This window comes from Mobula hypostoma, chromosome 1 (assembly GCF_963921235.1).
Source record: "Mobula hypostoma chromosome 1, sMobHyp1.1, whole genome shotgun sequence".
Taxonomy (NCBI): Eukaryota; Metazoa; Chordata; class Chondrichthyes; order Myliobatiformes; family Myliobatidae; genus Mobula; species Mobula hypostoma.
In genome coordinates, this window is record NC_086097.1 from 130142228 (window position 1) to 130163200 (window position 20973).

At 41.4% G+C, this 20973-nt stretch overlaps 1 protein-coding gene across 2 annotated transcripts in view; it reads right to left on the reverse strand.

The window, feature by feature from the left end:
- Window positions 1-20973, reverse strand: part of ctdp1 (CTD (carboxy-terminal domain, RNA polymerase II, polypeptide A) phosphatase, subunit 1) — a 362097-nt gene that overhangs the window by 286822 nt on the left and 54302 nt on the right. For both annotated transcript variants that reach the window (XR_010018895.1, XM_063055679.1), the window contains exons 6-8: window positions 19173-19263; window positions 16462-16628; window positions 13692-14810 (exon numbers count right to left, since the gene is read on the reverse strand). Coding sequence is in view for 1 of the 2 variants with exons in the window: in XM_063055679.1 (XP_062911749.1) it covers window positions 13692-14810; window positions 16462-16628; window positions 19173-19263 (1377 nt within the window). In the remaining variant the exon portion in view is untranslated. The remainder of the gene's footprint in view (window positions 1-13691; window positions 14811-16461; window positions 16629-19172; window positions 19264-20973) is intronic.

Here is a 20973-nt window from a genome sequence, read left to right on the forward strand (position 1 = left end):
CATATGAAACAACAACAACAACAAAATGCAGAGATATACGACTGTGTCAGCTTCCCACCTATGCCACAAAATGATTATAAACCCAATCGGGCACAACTAAATTTAAGTTTGAATTGAACACTGAAATGCGTACAAAACAAATTAAACAGGACCCAAGCCAAAAATTTAATTTCAAAAAAATAATACACTCTTCCTAGTAAGTAATTACTATTATAATCAAGTTGATTGTAAACACGACTTTTCCTATGCAGTTAAAGCTCAAAATACCTTCTATGCATTTTATATTATAGCAACACAAGAAAAAAATAACAAGCAAAAATTGAATCAAAGCAAGCAAGATGTACTTGCTAAAGTAAAATGAAGCTAGATCTATGACAACCTCCAAATACCATTCCTGTTTCCGTTCCGCATTTGAACTTCAATTAGAGCCACAAATCTTCGCTCCAGTCATCTTAATTTCATGAAGGAGGAATGAGACATTTAAAATCTTATAAATGATTTAATGTATTCACACTGGTGGTGAGAGCACGCTGCTGTAGACAAACCGTTACAGCAAACAGCAAAGATTGAGCTGACGTGAAGATTGCTCTCATTCTTGATAATCAAAAGGAATTATTAAATCCACCAGTGCAAAAACACAAGGCAAAAGCAAAAAGTAATTTCTGTCAAACTATACTTTAAATTAGAATTTCTAGTCAGGAATTGGGCAGAAGCTTTTCTTTAAAATTAAGGTATGGAAAGGAAAGTATAGATATAGAATCACCTGAACCTGCTCTACCACTCAACAAGTACTTGGTTTATCCTGGACCGCGGGTCCACTTGCCCTTCTAATTCTTACTTCCCAAAAATCTCTCCATCTTATTTATATACACAAACAACTGTGGGGTCAGATTCTGCTCTAATGCCACCTACAAGTTCGCAGATGACACTTATCATGTGAACAAGCCTCCCCTCAATGGTCTGTCTATGCTCCCTTCCGACCCGGACAAGGAGCCAATACAGTCAAATATCCCTCATACCCCAGTCACTCTCTTTTTTTCCTCCTTCCATCGGGCAGCAGATACAAACGCTTGAAAACATGCACCAACAGGCTCAAGTTCAGCTTCTATCCCACTGCCAGATTACTGAATGGGCCTCTTGTATGATCAAGGGGACACTTGACTTCACAATTCACCTCTTAACTGCCTTGCAGCTTATGTCAGCCTGCGCTGCACTTTCTCTGCAACTGTATCGCTATATTCTGCATTCTGTTATTACTTTCCTCTTGTACTACCTTGAAGTACTTATGGGGTGAAGTGATCTTTATACACGGCATGCAACAAAAATGTTCACTGTGCTTTGGTGCATTAATAAACAAATTGATGAATTACCAATGGTCTTGCAGCTTTTCTCTAGGTGCTCCAGTTTCTCTCTCCAACATCCCAATGAACACAAGATTCATAGGTTAATTGGTCACTGTAAATTGGGTGGTAGAATCGAAAATGTGTGAAAATAGTGGGGAGTGGGATTCCTCTGACTGCCACCTAATGGAATAAATGGCCTCTTCTCCGTTGCAAGGGGGAAAAAAGACTTCTTAGTTTCATTATTTTTCTTACAATCATTATAACAGATGATTAGAACCAACTAGAACTGATTCTGACAAGGCTTCATGGATCTGAAATGTAACACCATTCTACTCTTGGACCTACTGAGCATTTTCAGCATTTTCTGGTTTTAATTCAGATTCCCAGCAACCACAAGATTTTATTTTGATTCACTAATTGGAACGCGAACATTTTCCACCAAAATAATGGGTGATAAGTACATGATAATTACAGGCTTTCTTTCTCCATGGCTCACCCTTCATCTGACAAATGTCACACTTTGGAAGAGTAATATTTTACAAGTGTCAATTCAATAGCTGTTAATTAAACGATAATTAAGAGGTAGCCCAGTTCCAACTTTTAACTTTATTTTCTGAAAGGTAACCTGAAGTAAGAGTATGACTCTCACTTTCTTTGCATTTGATTTGACAACAAGAAGATATGCAACATCTCCCTTCTCATTTGGTTTCACCTATCACCTGCCAGTCCCTGCCTCACCCCTCTTTTTCATCCCTTTATACTGGTAATCTCCTTTTATAAATTCTCAGTCCAAATACAGGATCTCACCCAGAGACATTGCCTAACACTTTGTCTCCATAGATCCTGCTCGACCCACTGTTCCTCCAGCATCTGAGGATGCTGACACCATAAGACACAGGAGCAAAATCAGGCCATTCAGCCAATCAAGTCTGCCCCATTTCAAGTTCAAGTTAGATTTTTGATTGTCATTCAACTATACAGATGTATACAGCTAAATGAAACAGCATTCCTCTGTGCAAAACACAGTACAAATAGTCACAGTACATTCATGATTTAAGATTGTTTAATGTGATTTCCTATACACAAATGTAAGGAAAACAAAATAATTGTTACTGCAGACGCAATGCAGCACAAAATCAGGTTTTGACTACCTGTTGTAGAACCTTCCTGTCCACCACAGTGTGGTTTCCATGCCAAGCAATGATGCAGCTTGTTATGATGCACTCTACTGTGCATCTGTAGACTAACGCAAGTATGGATGTGCGAAGTCCAGCTCTCTTCAGTCTGCTCAAAAAGTAAAGGAGTTGGGGAGCTTTCTTGATAGTGTAGGCTGTGTTCTGGGACCATGAGTAAACATATAGTTACCATAGCACACACAGTCACAGAAATAATATTAGCACAGTTCCTCGAATGGCATGCCCTGAAGATTGATGGTGAATGGAATGTTGCCCTGGGGCCACATTTCTGCAAGAACAAGTATGGAGCAGTTCCTCATCTTGTGTTGGGCCATCCATAGACAAAGGCAAAATAGCTTGTCTTGTGCTGGGTCAACAGCTCATCATCATGGCTGACTTGGTATCCCTCTCAACCCTATTCTCCTGCCTTCTCCCTATAACTTTTAACACCCTAACTAATTCAGAACCTATCGACCGTCATTTTAAATATACCCAATGACTTGGCTTCCACAGCCATCTGTGGCAATGAATTCCATGGAGTCACCACTCTCTGGCTAAAACAAAATCCCCATCTCTGTTGTACAGTAACATCATTCTATTGAGAGGTTGTGTCCTCTGTTTCTAGACTTACCCACTGCAGGAAACATTATCTCCACATCCCTCTACCCAGGTCATTCAATATTCAGTAGGTTGCAATGAGATCCAACCTCTCCCCAACCTCCTCATTCTTCTAAACTCCAGCAGGTACATGCCTAGAGCCATCAAAAGCTCCTCATACATTAACCCTTTCATTCCTGGAATCATTCTCATGAACCTTCTATGGACCCTCTCCAACACCAGCACATCTTTTCTTCGATAAGGGGCACAAAGCTACTCTCAATACCCCAAGTGTGGTATAACCAATGCCTTATAAAGTCTCAGAACTACACCCTTGCTTTTATATCCTAGTCCTTTCAAAATGAACGCTAACATTGTATTTTCCTTCCTTACCACTAACAACCTGCAAATTAACCTTTAAGGAATCCTACATGAGGACCCCCAAGTCTCTTTGCATCTTTGATTTCTGAATTTTTTCCCTGTTTAGAAAATAGCCTTTATTCATTCGACTAAATTGGATGACCATACATTTCCTTACATTATATTCCATCTGCCACTTCTTTACCTATTGTCCTAATCTGTCTAAGTCCTTCTACGGACTCACTACTTCCTCAACACTACCTGCTACTCCACCCAGCTTTCTATCATCCGCAAACTTGGACACAAAGCCATCAATTCTGTCATACAAATCAGTGACACAAGCGTGAAAAGAAGCAGCCCCAACACCAACCTCTGTGGAACATTACTAGTCACTGGTAGCTAACCAGAAAAGGCCCCCTTTATTCCTACTCTTTGCCTCCTGCCAGTCAGCCGATCCTCTATCCCCATGCAAGTATCTTTCCTGCAATACCATGAGGTCTCATTTTGTTTAGCAGCCCCATATGCAGCACCTTGTCAAAAGCCTTCTAAAAATCCAAGTAAACCACAACCAGTGACTCTCTTTTGTCCGTCCTGCCTGTTATTTCCTCAAAGAATTCCAACAGATTCGTCAGACAACATTTCTTTTTAAGGAAACTATGCTGTCTTTGGCTGATCGTCATGTGCCTCCAAGTACCCCAAAACCTCATCCTTCATAATGGGCTTCAAAAATCTTCCGAACGACTGAAGTCAGGCTAACTAATGTGAAATTTCCAGTCTTTTGTCTCATTCTCTTCTTAAAAATTGGAGTGAGATTTGCAATTTTCCCATCCTCTGGAACCATTCCAGAATTTAGTGATTCTTGACAGATCATTACTAATACCTCCACAATCTCGACAGCTTCCTCTTCAGAACTCTGGGGTGTCATCCGTCTAGTCCAGGTGACTCACCTATCTTCAGACCTTTCTGCCTTCCAAGCAGCTTCTACTTAGTAATAGCAACTACACTCATTTAAGCTCCTGACACACTTGAATTGCTGGCATACTGCTGGTTTCTTCCACAGTGAAGACGGATGCAAAATATTTATTAAGTTAGCCCGCGATCTTTGTCCCCCATTGCTACGTCTCTAGATTAATTTTAAAGTGATCTGATATCCACTCTAGCCTTTTGATTTTACTGTTTATATATCAGAAAAACTGTTCGTATCCTCTTCTCTATTATTGGTTAGCTTATACTCATACTTCATCTTTTCTCACTTAAATGCTTTTTTTCTTTTCCTTCTGTTCATTTTTAAAAGCTTCCAAATCCTCTAACTTCCCACTAATTTTTGCTATATTATATGCCTTTTCTTTTGCTTTTATACTGTCTTTGACTTCCCTTGTCTGCCACAGTTACCTCATCCTCCCTTTAGAATACATCTTCCTCGTTGGGATGTACTTATTCTGTTCCTTTGGAACTGCCTCCAGAAACTCTAACCATTGCTGACTGCCGTTATCCCTGATTGTGTCCCTTTCCAATCAACTTTGGCCAGCTCCTTTCTCATGCCTCTAACTCTGATATATTCAATTTTAGTTCTCCTTGCAAACTGCAGGATGAATTCGATCGTATTTTGATCACTGCCTCCCGAGGGTTCCTCAGCTTAATTGCCCTACTCAAATCAATACCCAATCCAGAATTGCCTTACTCGAAGTGGGTTCAACCCCAAGCTGCTCTAAAAAGCTATTTTACAATTTGAAATACAGGCATTTTACAAATTCCATCTCTTGGGAACCAGCACCAACATGTTTTTCCCAGTCTACCTGCATACTGAAATCCCCCTTGACTCTTGTAATATCACCCTTTTTACATGTCTTTTATCTCCCATCTCCCACTGTAATTTATACTCCACATCCTGGCTACTGTTTGGAGGCCTGTCTGGATCTTTTTCTTTAATTTTAGAGATATGGTGCAGAAAAGGCCCTTATGGCCCAAATTGCCGCACCAGCCAGCAACCCACCTACTTAACCCAAACTAAACACAGGACAATTTACTTTGACCATTTAACCTACAAACTGGTACATCTTCAGAATGAACCTACTAACTGGTACATCTTCAGAATGTAGGACAAAACTGGAGCACCTGGGGGAAACCCACACGTTCACGGGGAGTAACATATTATCTACAGTCTCTTACAGACGGGATCCAACCTCCAACAAGCTATAATAGTGTCACACTATTTCTTGATTCTACTCACAAGGACTCTACACCTTTTGATGCCATATTACCTCTTTTGAAGGATTTGATTTCATTTTTTACCAACAGAGTCACCCCACTCCCTTTGCCTACCAGCCTGTCTGTGCATTCTTGCATAGGATGTTACGCTCCCAGCTACAATCTTCCTTTATCCATGACTCAGTAATTCCCACAATGTCATTCCTGCCAATCTCTAACTGCATTACAAGATCGCCTACCTTACTCTGTATATTGCATGCATTCACAAATAACACCTTCAGTCCTGTATTCATCACCCTTTTCAATTTTGCCCGCACGTTAAATGTCCTTGGAAGCTAAATTCTGATCCCTTTCTAAACTATACACTCCATTTACTTCTATACCAACTGTCTCATCCTCAGGCCTATAACTCTGGTTCCCAGTCCCCTGCCAAATTAGTTTAAGTCTTCTCTAACAGCTCTAGCAATCCTGCATGGAAAGATATTGGTTTCCTACAGGTTCAGGTGGTACAGGTCCTACCTTCCCCAGAGAAATGCGAATTATCTAGAAATCTAAACCCTTGCACCCTGCACCAATTCCTCAGCCATGCCAAATCATCTATAGCACGGTGGCTTCACCAATGTCTTGTTCAACTGCAATATAACTTCCCAGCTTCCATACTCAACGCCCATTCTGATGAAGGTCAATGTGCCAAACACCATCTTCACTACCCTATCTACCTGTAACTTATCTCCACTAATTCAACATGTACAGGTTCCTCACCAAGCAGTATTGGTATCATAGATATTATTCTTGCCTCCATGTGATTCAAGAGTAAACACAAAATTGAAATACACAGCCGGTGATCCACCATTTCACTATAGCACCACTTGTTGGAATCAAAGGCAAAGGTAAAAGAAACTGGGCCATTGTCCCAATGTTTTACAGTGTCATCTGTAAGATCAGGATTCAAATACCATCGATGTCTGTAAGGAATTTGTATGTTCTCCTAGTGACCGCGTGGGTTTCTTCCAGGTGCTCTGGTTTCGTCCCACACTCCAACGATATACGGTTAGGGTTACTGAGTTGCGAGCTTGCTACTTTGGCACCAGAAGCATGGTGATAATTGTAAACTGCCCAGCATAATCTTCACTGATTTGACGCAAATAGCGCACTTCACTATGTTTTGATGTACATGTGACGAATAAAGCTAATCGTTTTAACCAGCTTTGCACATCAGTGCTCAACAGGATGCAGAGGCCTGTGTAGGGGATACATTACAGATAGATGTGTGCAGACAGTACTCTATTCCAGCACTGCCAAGATAACGGAAATGGACAGAGAATAAATGACATAGTTATCCAAAGACAGAACTGGTCAGACTGGCTTCAGCTGCAAAGATTTACTGCAGGTTAAAATTGCAATTGTCAGTTAAACTCATTACTTTTCTAGTGTCTTGGAGAGCCGAGTCACAGCCGCGCCAAGGAGACAAAGCGGGCTGCAACTCAACTGCTGGTATCCACTAAATTACCCGCTGGATGTACAAATGTAGGTTGTTACAAAGCTTTTAGTTCAATAGGGACAAAATCACTGTGGACTTCTGATTCGCTGATGAGATTAACATGCTATTTTAAACTGTAAACAGATGTATCTGATGCACGTTTCAGCCTTGACTGCACTCCAGAAAGCTAATGGCTCTCCATCATGCATGTTAATTCGTACATCAGGAAAGCTTTGCGGGCTGAAATTTAAGTATTTAAAATACACCAAAGGATGTTCAATCTCCTACAAACACAAATTCTGCTGGCTGCTTAGAACACAAATTTGATGGGCTAGCAATTATACACTGATGGAAAATAAAAGAATTGCATTTGTGTTGCATTATCGGTTTTTTTTTTATTATGTAGAGATCCAACAAGACGCAAGGCCCTTCTGATTCAGCTAGGCCACGACACCCAATTACACCCTTGTAACCAATTAACCTACAATCTGTATGTCTTTGGAATCTTGGAAGAAACTGGAGCACCCGAAGGAAACCCACATGGTCATGAGGAGAATGTACAAATTCCAATGATGGAACTGAAACCAGATCACTGGTGCTTCAGTATTTTAAGTGAGACCAGGGCATATTTTCACAGTGGACAGTAGGGCCGTGGGGAGTGTCGTAGAACGGAGGAACCTAGGAGTTCAGTTCTTGCATGTGGAGCCACAGGTAGGCAGGGTGGGGAAGAAGGCACACTCATCTTCCTTTGTCTGGGCATTGAGTATAGGAGTCCAGGCATAATGCTGCAGTTGTATAGGACGACGTTGAGGTTACACATGGGAGTATTGTGTATAGTTTTGGTCACCCTGCTATAGAGGAGCTAACATTAAGCTAGAAAAAAAATGCAAAGGGTTTTGAAGATGCTGCTGGGATCTGAGGGCCTGGGATACAAGGAGAGATTGTGCAAGCTGGAAGTTTATTCCATAGAGGTATATAAAATCACAGATAGAGTGAATGCATAGTCTTATTCCGAAGGAAAGGGAATCAGAAACTGGTGGGCGTAGTTTTAAGGGGCACGTGGCCAAGCGGTTAAGACACTTGACTAGCGATCTGAAGGTCATGAGTTCGAGACCCAGCCGAGGCAACGTGTTGTGTCTTTGAGCAAGGCACTTAATCACACAGCGCTCTGCGACGACACTGGTGCCAAGCTGTATGGGTCCTAATGCCCTTCTCTTGGACAACATCAGTGTCGTGGAGAGAGGAGACTTGCAGCATGGGCACCTAACTGCCTGTCTTCCATACAACCTTGCCCAGGCCTGCACCCTGGAGCGTGAAACTTTCCAGGCGCAGATCCACAGTCTCACAAGACTAACGGATGCCTTTATCAGTTTTAAGGGGAGAAGAGAGAAATGAGAAACAAGCTTTTGAACACATAAGGTAATGCACATGGAATAAGCAGCCAGAAGAAGTGATTGAGGTAAGCACTGTACATTCACAACACTTAATAGGCACTCGGACTGGAACATGGATGGGACTATTTTACAGGGATATGGGCCAAACATTTGACAATGAGACTAGCTGTGAGAGATCCTGGTCAGCATGGACAAGTTGGGCTGAAGGGCTAGTTTCCATGCTGTATGATTGTATTTAAGATGAAAACAAAGATAACACTACAGCCAGCAGATGATTAATTGTCAACAAGCTAGGTTGTCACCCATTGCAAGTGGCCAAGGTTTATTTAATGCACATGACTTATATGTGGCTGCACACTACTCATTGAACTTTTCCTAGAGAAATAAATCATAGTTATTGAGAGAGGTTGCTGCAGTTTCCATTTCCTGCACTATTTGAATTGACTCTGTTTTCTAAACAAATTTACTACACGGACAGATCTTCTTCTACCCCAAGTTTGCAAGTCTCCACATGCTGGACCATACTGTTTCTCCCAAAATGTAGTCTTCCACTGATAAACTAGCTCCTGGCAGATCAGAGAAGTACAAAACCTCTCCCAAAGCAAGAAACCGGATGCAGTGACAAGATCGCCGAGAATAACCAGTCTCTGACCCCAACTCACCAGCTTCATACCTGCTATTTAAATTGGATGTTCAACTGCTCCACCACTCATTACAGTCATGGCTAATCTTTTACTTCCACAGTGCTCAACATCTGGCCAGTGGGGTAGTTCCATCCAGCCCAGCTGTGGGAGTTACTCTGTATCTATACTCGTAAGTCCTTCACTGCATTTGCCCCAGTTGACAACTCTGTCCCTGAAGATGTTTCCTGAAGTGAGATCTTACTTAGAAAAAAAAACACCACCTCAGACTTCCTGGCTATCGGAACCATTACAGCACTGAATATGTCTGTGAACCTCTTATGCATTCTCTAATGGTTCAGACACACTTCCGGTAAGATGGCAGCATAGTCTGACACAGCAGCTTCTACAGGGTCAACTGAAGGTGTTATTGTCTCTTTTAAACATTTTTTTACAATCGCAAGACCCTGCTAAACATTAAAGTACTGCAGATCTACTCCATCGAGTTGCTCGTTGCCGGAGAAACTGAGGGAGTTGGTATGGACTGTGACAGAGGGGCTTCAGTACGCAATGGAGGTATGCAGTCTACCAGCGATTGATCATCTTAGTTGCTTTTCTTGTGATTGCAAAACTCTGTCCTTTACTGGTTTTTCACCTGGAACATACTAGCCTTCTCCTTCCCACCCTCCCCCCACCTTCTTTATAGGGCTTCTGCCCCTTCCCTCTACAGTCCTGACGAAGGGTTCTGGTCCGAAGCGTCGACTGATCTTTTCCACGGATGCTGCCCGACCTGCTGAGTTCCTCCAGTGTGTTGTGAGTGTTGCTTTGACCCCAGCATCTGCAGATTATTTTGTGTTCTGTTGGATACTGGTGGTATGGAATGCTTCAAGTCCAACTGATTAGCTAGTTGATGAATGACAGGGGAGCGGCATGACCTCATGACCCAGGACTGGGTCTCAAGCCATGGTGGCACCTGTGGCCAGTTGCACAGGGACAGGGGTTGGAGTTGGGCACTCCACTGGAGTGCCAGAGGTGGTGTGGCACAGAATAGGGATGTTGCTGCCCTAGTGTTCCCTTGGCAGAAGACAAGCAGAATTGTGATTAACTACAGACTGCTGCAACATTCATGGACTAAGGAACTTGGATATATTTTTGTGTGACTGTATTTTACTTCCATCTTATACTGCATGTGCTTGCTGTCTCATATGTGCTGTGTGCGCCTGGTGCTGTGTATGACTGTTGGTGCTGTGTTTTGCATCTTGGCCCTGGAGTAACACTGTTTCATTTTGCTGTATTCATGGGTATTCATGTATGGTTGAATGACAATTACACTTAAACATACGTACACAAAAAGAAGTTGGGGGGGGGAGAAAAAAAAATCGATCCTCAGAAGTGATTTGGATCGCCAATCCACCTCCCCCACAACAACTATTCACTTCAAGTCTTTTACCCTCCTAATTCCCTAAACCCTCAATAATTTACTCAATGTTGTAAATCTCTACCAAAACAAGACATGAATTTCAAAGATTTATAACCACAAGTAAAAAAAAAAGCCTCTGTCCCTGTCCTAAATCACTGGCCCTACAATTAAGTTCTTATTTCCTGGCTTTAGCTTGAAGAAATAACCTCCTAGTTTTCATCTGTGCAGAATCTTACTGAACTAATGAATCACCTATTTCCAAACATCAGTAAGTGTTGATATATCCAATTTAATCACTCCTTAAGACTTAAATCATCTTAAGTCTGCTCCTCCATATGGTATAACTGAACGGCACTGTGGTCAGGCCAAGTTTGTTTTTCAACATACACCCAGGATGAAAAAGAGTCGATGGTCCATCTGGTTCATGCTGCTGCTTATGGTCCACCCCAACTCCAATCATTCCTCAGCATTTAACTCGATCTAGTGCCACCTCACCTACACCTTGTATTCTCTGAGCCATTAACTTCCCCTGCTTAGGTAGTCCATTGCGACTGAGAATGATTGGCTTCAATTCAGGCTTGTGAATTCTGAGGTGATCATTGAGGCTAACGTGGAAGGGCAGACCTTCCACAGATGAGCAGGAGATGCCTGATAGGATAGATGGACAGATACATCTGCAGATGTCTGTCGACTCCAGCCTCCCTTCCCCTCCCCTCCCATACCTTATGATAACCTGCCTGTTACTTTCAGTCCAGCAATCATCTCAGACTCCTGTGTCAGCACTCCCCATCTCCTCTCTTCATACCAGCCATTTCCTCACTCTCAGTCCTGATGCTGAGTTTCCACCCAAAACATCGACAATTCCTCTCCTACAAATGCTGCTTAACCCACTGAGGTTCATCCAACAGACTGTTTATTAGCAAATTTATTATGAAACCCTTTTTACTTCTTGGTTTGTTATCAGACGACAGGTTACAACATCCATTTTGAGTCATAGGAGTAACTGAGGGTGCCCACCAAGCGAGTCCCATGTCTTGCATTTGACCTGTATCCCCTCCTATTCATGCATTCATCCAAATCATACATAAACCTTGTCAGGTAGGGACAGACTTCCTTCACTGAAGGATGAAGATTAGATGGGATTCTGCCACTTCACCTCCACATTACAGATCCCCAAGTTTACTTAGCAACCTGAATTTAAATTCTCCAGCTTTCCTGCTGAGATCTTAACTCTGCATTAACACCACAAAGCTCCAAATACTGTCCAGCAGCTCTACCATGTGATAATACATGTGCCTTTCAATAGGTAGAATCAGCCAACACTGCCCATGTTACATACCCAATGCCATTGAGTATGGACCTGTTTTCTCCAAGTATTGCTGTAGTCTAACTTACCTATTTTTAGATAATGAAGCATCAATGTACAATCAGTCCACTATTTTGAGGCATGTTATAAAGATTAACAATGTATCTAAATATTGACCCTTCCTCTCCTTTTAAAAGCACACAATTTTTCTCTTTACAATTCAAAATTCTCAGCAGGACCCACTACCCTAGTGGGAGGATAAAGGAGTGATGCCAGGACATGGCAAGAGGGAGGGGAGGCAGGTGAGAAAGACCCCCTGTCAGTTCTCTGTTCTTACCTCCACTCACTCTGCACGTTCCTGGAGACATTTTGGAACTGCAGCATTCTCAGGAGACTTGCCAACAATGGAGACCCAGAAGGCGATATCGAGACCTGGTGGCACTGTAATTTCAAATAGGAATGTCCAGTGGGCCATCAGGTCTGTTTGCACATGGAGCATCTCAAAAGATATTTTAGAAATAAATCATTTACAAAAATAACGCATCTCCAGTCAAAGGTGGGGGATCTACTTTTACACACAGCCTCAAATGAACTGCATGAAAAACTTCATGAAATGTCCCAAGTATTGACACTGTTTTCATCAACTTTCCACTATCCAAAGTTCAACCGTCTCCCTAAGTTAAAGTACACCCAGCTTCATCTTGCATTTCTGTTTCTTGGTCTGGCTCCTAAACCTCTCTTACATAAACTCTCCCATGGTTCCTCCTCACCTGCTATCTCCTGAAGTGTCTCTGCTCCCACTCTTTCAAACACTGACACAGGCATCTCGGTTTCCCTACTTGTATTTCTCATATTGCACTTCCCCCTTTCCATGTCTTCTTCTCACTCGTTCCCACACAAAGAAAACACACACACACCTCTCAAACTTTTCAAACCTTTAAACTGTTCGCTCAGCTAATCTACTGTTCTTAAAGAGATGGTGGCCATAGAAGGTGTGTATTTGGGTGTTGCTGTAAAAGAAAGCCACTCACGCACACAATAATATTATCTTTTCCCATGTTGATAGTATGCCAATCTCTAGCATCCGTGACCTTGAGCTCTTTCAAAACTCTCTCCAACCTTCTTCCAAGCATGCACATTGGATCATCCAACCCAACGCTCCCTGACCTAGACTGTCCACAAAAAACTGGCACCCAGAACTACAATCCTCCAATCACTCCATGCTCCTCCAATCCTTGCCTCTTATACACTCTCTCCATTGACCTCAATTCCTGGCTAGGTCTAGAGATCTGGAATTCCTTCCTTTCCTTCAAGATCACCCTTTAAGAAACTGACTTAGTGACCAAGGTGTTAGCCAGTCTTCCAAATATCCTTCTCTTTGGTTTGGCTTCAACCTCTCTCTCACTGCTCTCCTGTGAAGTGCTTTGGATGGTTTCCTCTTGCTAAAGGCATTACAGACAACACCTTTTTTTGCTAGTTTGCAAACATTAACCAGTGAAATAAGTGATGGGAACAGATGGCACATCTTTAGACACACAAACCCATGGTAAAAATCTAAAGCATTAGGATAGGAATGAAATTAATTCCCAGAGCTTGCAGCCTACACAAATGTGGAGCCACTTCACATAACAAGGTGCAGTACTGAGCCAAAACAGCAAGCAGTCCATTACCTAACACTATTAAATATGAGAAGAGAGAGGCCCACCCCAACACAGTGTTTAAAAAAACCAATCCTCATTCCTCCTCAATAAACATGAAGCTCAACAAGGCAGACGACAGTGCACTTACCAGGACGAGCAGCAACTAAGTGAGTTGTCCTGTTGGGGTCTTTGGGATTCAAAGATAAGGTTTTGCTAACCTTGGCTCCAAGGGCTGTGGCATGATACCACTCTCTTGTCTTTTCCATGGGGTAGTTTGTTGGGTAGAGTCCACTGAATATTATCCTTGTGCCTTCAAGTGTCTTGCTCTTCAGTTCTGGAACAATCTTCCTCAGATCAGGCACTTGCTTCTCCTTTTTGAGGTACTTCTCATACTGGGCATAATACTCTGTGTGGACATGGACCAGGATCGTTTCCAAGTGAATCAAATGGTCATCGTCATCTTGGTCCTCCTCCTCCTCTTCCACGTCCATGCTTTGATCCAGGGACTCACCCATCGTTACACCCGATTGTTCACTGTTCTGAGACTCCGTCTCAGCCTCTTTCTTTTCAGTGCACCCGTTCCCCACGTCGCCAAGCAAGTCCTGGTCAGCATCTGTCTCGGGCTCCAAGTCGGCTCTCTTATCCTGCAAATCTGACTCTAATAAATCAAGTACCTTCTCCTTCTCTGAGTGGTTAAATTTTGTCTCTGTGCTCCCCTTTCGCTGCTTCCTTGTCTTCTTTTTTGCTGTGCCCTTCTCACTGTCTAGGCTCAGGGTGGGCGAGGGCGAAGTGGAGCCTTGTTTTCCTTCCTCCAGTTCACTGTCGCTGTCACTCGACAGGTCAAAATCGAGCTCACTGCTAGCTGCCTTTAAGTGGCTTTCACCTTCCTTGGCAGACTGCCCCGAGCTACTCTCTGCCAGCGTAACTGCACACTCTGACAATTGTTCAGACTCTTTTGCTTTACCAGAAATAACAGTACTAGCAGTTTTTGTGTGGGAAAGACTGGTGTCACATAAAGATATCCTTTCATGTTCTTTGTCATGTAAAGCATTTGCAGCAGGACCACATTTTAAAGATTCACTACATTTTAAGGATTCATCCTTTAGGATACTATTGCTACCATTTTGTTTCTTGGAACACTCCCCAAGGCCATTACTTTCTTCTTTTCTTTCTGTTCCTTCACTACACCTGTTGCTTGTACTGACAGCTTCTGTTGAAATGGGCACGGTCTGCTCCAGTCCTTCTGTGGGCTTTGAAGAATGATTTACTGTGGAACATAGCAAGAAAAAAAACATCAAGATTAGAAACAATAATAAAATTAACAAAATCATTGCATACAGCAAAACTAAAAACACACTTTCAATCATCAATCCTTTCTAATGAGGAGATAAGACTGCAGATGCTGAAATCTGGAGCAAAAGACAAACTGCAGGAGGAACTCAGTGGTCAAGCAGCATCCCTGTAGCCAGATAGATGGTCTACCTTTTTGGGTCAAGATCCTGTTTATCCTGATAAAGGATCTCGGTCCGAAACATCAACTGTTTACTCTTTTCCAGGACTGCTGAGTTCCTCCAGCATTTTGTGCGTGTTACTATCCTATTTGTTCTACTAGGTCCTAAATATAGAATGCAGCCATAACGTGCACAAAAGTAGTTCTGTTGCCTTTATGTAATGTGTAACAGTAACACCTAGTTAGCAATTTCATCCACATCTCAAAGTCCCATTTTACAACTGGCTTCTGTCATATTCTGAACATTAATTTCGTGCTCATTCTCCAGGAACTTCCAACCTTGGACTCATGATAGTGATAGGGGCCTGTTTCTAGGCCTTTGGTCCACGCCAACCAAAATTCCCATGTAAGCTCGTCCTATTTGCCTGCGCTTGGCCTACATCTTCCTAAACCTTAGACACAAGCACCGCAGATGCTAGAAATCTACAGCAATACACACAATGTGCTGGAGGAGCTCAGCAGGTCCGTTCTGATGAAGGGTCTTGGCTCAAACCATCAACTGTTTATTCCCATCCATACATATTGCACCTGGCCTGCTGAGCTCCTCCAGTACATTGGGTGTATTGCTCCTTCAAAACCTTTTCTATCTATGTACCTCAGTCAAGTACCTTTCAAATGTTGTTAATGTACTGGTCTCAAAAATTTACATTGGCAGTTCATTCCACACACTGACCACCATCTAATATCAAAACTCTGCTGCTCTGGATCCTATTAAATTTCCCTCCACTCACCTTAAATCCAAGTAGGTAATTTGGTTTATTACTGTCATATGTACTGAGGTACAGTGGAAAAACTTTGTATTGCATGCCAACCAAACTGATCCTTTCATCACATCAGTGCATAACCCATGCCCTCAAATCCTTGATTCCCAAAAAGGACATCCACCCCATCTATGTTCTTCATGATTTATTCACCTCTATAAGAGATCATCCTTATTTTCTGATGCTTCATTGAATAATGTCCCAACCTTCTCAAGCTCTTTTCACCAGTAAATAGTAAAGCTCAGAGCAAAAGATGGATGCAGAGACTGATTTTGATTCATTCTCAGAGTATGGGCCTTGAAAAGCAAGGCCATCATTTACTACCTATTCCCAAAGTTCTCCTGGACCCAGTGGCTTTCTATGATCATTCTAAAGGGCTGACAATATTCAAACAATTGCTGAGGGTTTCATGTCACACACAGTCATGCAAATATTTTGGATTTCATAATGCACATTGAAGAGGATTTTTTTTAAATGACAACCCAGATTGGACAAGGGCTTTTAAGTTCTAAAATTAATTAACAGATTTTAAAGTCCATATTGAAATTTAAACTCCAGTAACTTAAATATAACGTGGCTGTACCCAAGAAAGCCGTTTAAAAAATTGCAAAATCCTACAGCTGCCACACGCACTTATTAAGACTCACCCCTCTTCTTCACTGGCACATCTTTAGATCCTGGTGGAGCATTGATATCACCAGTTCCTTGAAAATAGGTGTATTTTTTAACTAATATTAAGTTTGGTGCAAATTTCCAGACGTCTTCCCGATCATCAATGATGCAAACCATCGAGTCACCACAAGGAAAAAGATTCCTAAATTGATGAATAAAAAAAAAGAAAACCAAAATATAAATACAATTTCAGAGATGCTGGTAATATGAAAGCAATCAAAAACAGAAAATACTGGGAACTTTCAGCAATTCAAATAGCATCCGTGGAGATTGGAACAGATTTAATACTTTAGATCAGAGGTTCTGATGGTAAGTCATTGACCTGAAACTTATTGCTTGTCCTTCCATAAATAATGCCATATCATCTGAATATCTATAATGTTTAAATACTATGTAAATGTTTAAATCCTCCATTTATTCCCTAATCCAGTTTTATAAAACATCAATTACACCAGACAACTAAGAATCGACAGAGCTTGAGGAACATTACTCACTATTGTCTTCATGGCATTTCATGTAATACTTAGCAACTCCAGCACGTGCAATGAACAAGTTTGCTCATTGCAGGAAGAACCCCAGCATATCAAATCTCTTCTATGAACTGAAATTCTCTAGTCCAAGCCACTGCCTGGTGCACCACCTCTGCACTTGCTCCAGCCCAAATCAGTCCTCTAGTGTGGCAACCAGAAATTCAGATTTTAACCCCCTTCAGAACAGTCTGCAGCTTTATTATTTCTATCCATTAATCAAAATTGTAAAAATAATTATGCATTTGAAACATGCCCCTTTTGAATACTGTTTGCTTCAGGTGAGAACACCTCTCATTTTTCTAAACTTAAGGAAGCACAGGCTCAATCTGCTTAATCACTTTTCATATGACAAACAATACAATTGTATTTCTTTGGCCTACTGTGAATGCCTGCAAGAAAGCAACCCTCAGGTGACATATACACACTTCGATAATAAATTTACTTTGAATTTTGAGCAAACAGACCATCATACCAACCAATGTGGTGACATTCTGCTGCACTCCCTCTGTTATACATGTATGCTTCTTTACACCACACACTGTGTTCAAAGTGCAGTTTCCCAGTGCTCTATATATCCTAAATAAAATATGCCTTTTGTATTCAAATCCTCCTGCAATACAAGCCACTTATCTTTCCGTTTTTTGCAGAGGAGTTTCACCAAGATTTCAAGCTGTCATGTGCACAAGTATGATAAGGTACAGGTATAATGAAAAACTTGCTTGTAGCAGCACGACAGGCATGTAGGAACCGACAACACACAGATTATAAATTATGCATAAACTCTACAAAATAGTGAAGATAGAATTAAAGAAGACTGCAAAAACAAAAACAGTGCAAAACAGAGACAAAATCAGAAAGGAATCCTTAATAGCGCAAGAGATGGTCTACAGCGTTCCATTGCTGAGGCTGCGGTAGAGTTGTGCAAGTCAAAACGTTTCATTCACGAGAATAAACTTGAGAGCCTGGGTCTCTTTTCCCTGGAACAGAGGTGGTTAACTGGGGACGTGATCAAGTTATATAGAGTTAAGATGAATAGAGAGATGGGACTGCCAGACTGCCTTTTTCAGAGATAAATAAAACTAGCAGACATAGATTTAGGTAAACTTAGAGGGGATTTGAGGGGAACCCAAAGCGTGGTCAGTGCTTGCGATACATTGTCTGTGAAAGTGGCAGAAATAGGATCACTGACTGTATTTAAGAAAGGTATAAGAAAAGCACTTGAATTATCTGGGTTAAAAGACTATGGGCCAAGTGCTGAAGGACGGAATTTGTTCAGATGGATGGGGTTGTCTTGATGGGTTGAGTGGCCAGTTTCCATGTAGTATGGCACCAAGACTCTCTAAATGCTTGCTCAAACGCACACCATGTTTCAAGGACATCCAGCTAGCTCTGAACAAAAACATCTTTCAATCCATATCTCTGTGCCAGCTACTTGCTGTAGTGCAACAACTCACCAAGGCTTCTTTAAACGATACTCCCAAACCCACAACCTTCAGCATTTGCTCAAAGGTTAAAGGCGGCAGGCAGACAGGAAGGGCAGCAAGCACCACTCCAAGGCATCGAAATACAACAACGCCTTGTTCATCTGGTCAAAAAATCCCCTAATTCCATAGCTCTCTGCATTGTGGAAGCGCCCACACCACATAGACTGTAGCCACACAAGGTGACATCTCACCCCCAGGTTATCAATAAAGGACAGATAATTGATGCTGACACTCCCAGTGAGCTTATAAAAGTGCTACCATTTATCTGCTCAGTGATGTCCCCAACTCTTCCTCTATCGACAGCAAATTTCAAAATCAAATGTGGGAAAAAGCGAATTATTTTCCCACAATCCAATTTAGGCACCCCTCAACAATTTCAATTGCCCACAACATTAAAGATAGTTATCAAAAAGATATCTGCAATTAGTACCAAAGTAGGTCACAGTTTTCTGTTCTATTGTTCATCTCTAAACAAGCACAGAAATTAATTACCATCTTAATGCCATGACTTGAATTCCTCAATAGTATGCCTTGTTTTATGAAGAAGATTCATTTAAAAAAAAAGGAAAAAAGAGCTAGTTTCCTGGATGTACTTGTTGAATTGACTATTGGTTAACATCTGAACCAAATGCATACAAGTAGGGAATTATAAATGCTGAGCACAGTACTCACCGTAGATTGCCAGTTTTAGAATATGGATCAATGCACTCATCTCTTGATAAAATTCGATGGGAAAAAAGTTTCTTCTCTGGATCCAGAAACCCTGCAGTTTAAAGAAACGAGAAACAGGAAAAAAACAAGATGGTATGTGAGAGATACTAGAGTAATAAGCACAGGCCATCAACAGGTTAAGAACATCCCCTACATATGACCAAGCTCCCATATGATTAAATTTAGCAGTCTTACACACATGCATTCCCATGGATGGCAAAATGAGTTTCCTTTCCATCTCTGCACCTATGGTTATTTTGGTTATATGTGACAGAAGTATGATTCCCGTATTGAGTGATCTTCATGCATTTTCTGGCTTATGGACAAAATTGACTTGTAAACGTTTGTAAAAACAGAACTCACTCATTACTCAAGAGTACAGTTAATCCTTACAGGCCCAGGATTGACTATTTTGGCCTGTGAACTCAAGTACTCAATCATAAAAGTGCAATGCAACAGAGGCAGGAAATCTGTAATTAAATTAGATTATTAGCAAATTATGAAAATTTTCAAGAGATCAGACAGGGTGTGTTGAGAAGGAAACAGTTAATGTTTCCACTCACTACCAGTACGCCTTCTTTTTAATTAAAATCATCCAGTCGTAAAATATGGCTCAAGTGCTAGATGAGGACCTAAACCAAAAAGTAGTGTTATCTCTTGGAAACAAGAGATTGTAATTGCTAGAATCTGTTGGAGGAACTAACTACCTTCCCTCCCTGATCACTGTCCTGATGCAGGGTTTCAGAAAGAAATGTCGACAATTCCTTTTCTTCCACAGATGCTGCAGCAGAATGTTACTCCAATTATTTCTCCCTAAGACAGAGAACAGAAAAGAAAAGGAACAGGCTCTTTGGCCCATAATGTCTGCACCAATGATTATACCAAACTAAATCAAATCCCTTCTGCCTGTACATACTCTATTTCCATCCGTACCCTGCACATTCATGGGTATAACAGCCTCCAAAATGACACCATCACATTTGCTTCCAACACTACACCACGCAACCCGTCCCAGGCACCTATTACTTTCTGTGTAAAAAAAAACTGACCTGCACATCTCGATTAAACTTTTACTCTCTTGCCTTAAATGCAAGTCCTCTAGTATTTATATTTCAACCCTGGAAAAAAGATGAAGACGCTATCCCATCTAGTCTCACAGTTTTATGAGCTTCAACTGGATCTTTACTTGGCGTCCAACTCCCCAGAGAAAGCTTATCCAACTTCTCCTTATGGTTCATACCTTTAATTCCAGGCAGTGTCCTGGAAAACCTCTTCTGCAGATTTCCAAAGCATCTGCAGTCTATATTCTTCCTGTAAAGGGGCAAACAGAATTGTGCACAATACTCCAAGGGGAGCCTAACCAAAGTTTTAATTAGATACTACCTGATTTCCTTACTCTATACTCAATGCCCTGTAATTATGTCTGAATCAACTTGAAGTATCTTTAAAATAATTAAGACTTCATAAAATGAAAAGATCTTAACTACTTTGTGTTATCCTAATTGCAAATCCACTTCCCCCAATTTCACGTACAACGAAACAACTTGCATTTGTACGGTGCCTTTTATTTCAAAGTGTCTCCACCTCTTAGTGCCAATTAAATCCTTTCCGAGGTACAATTGTTCTAATTGTAGAATCAAGGTACCAATATGTGCACATCATTCTCCAAAAAGAGCAGCACAATAATCACTGCACAGTCTATTTTGGTAGGATAAAATGGATCAGCATATTGAACACTGTTATAGAATCATAGAAAACCACA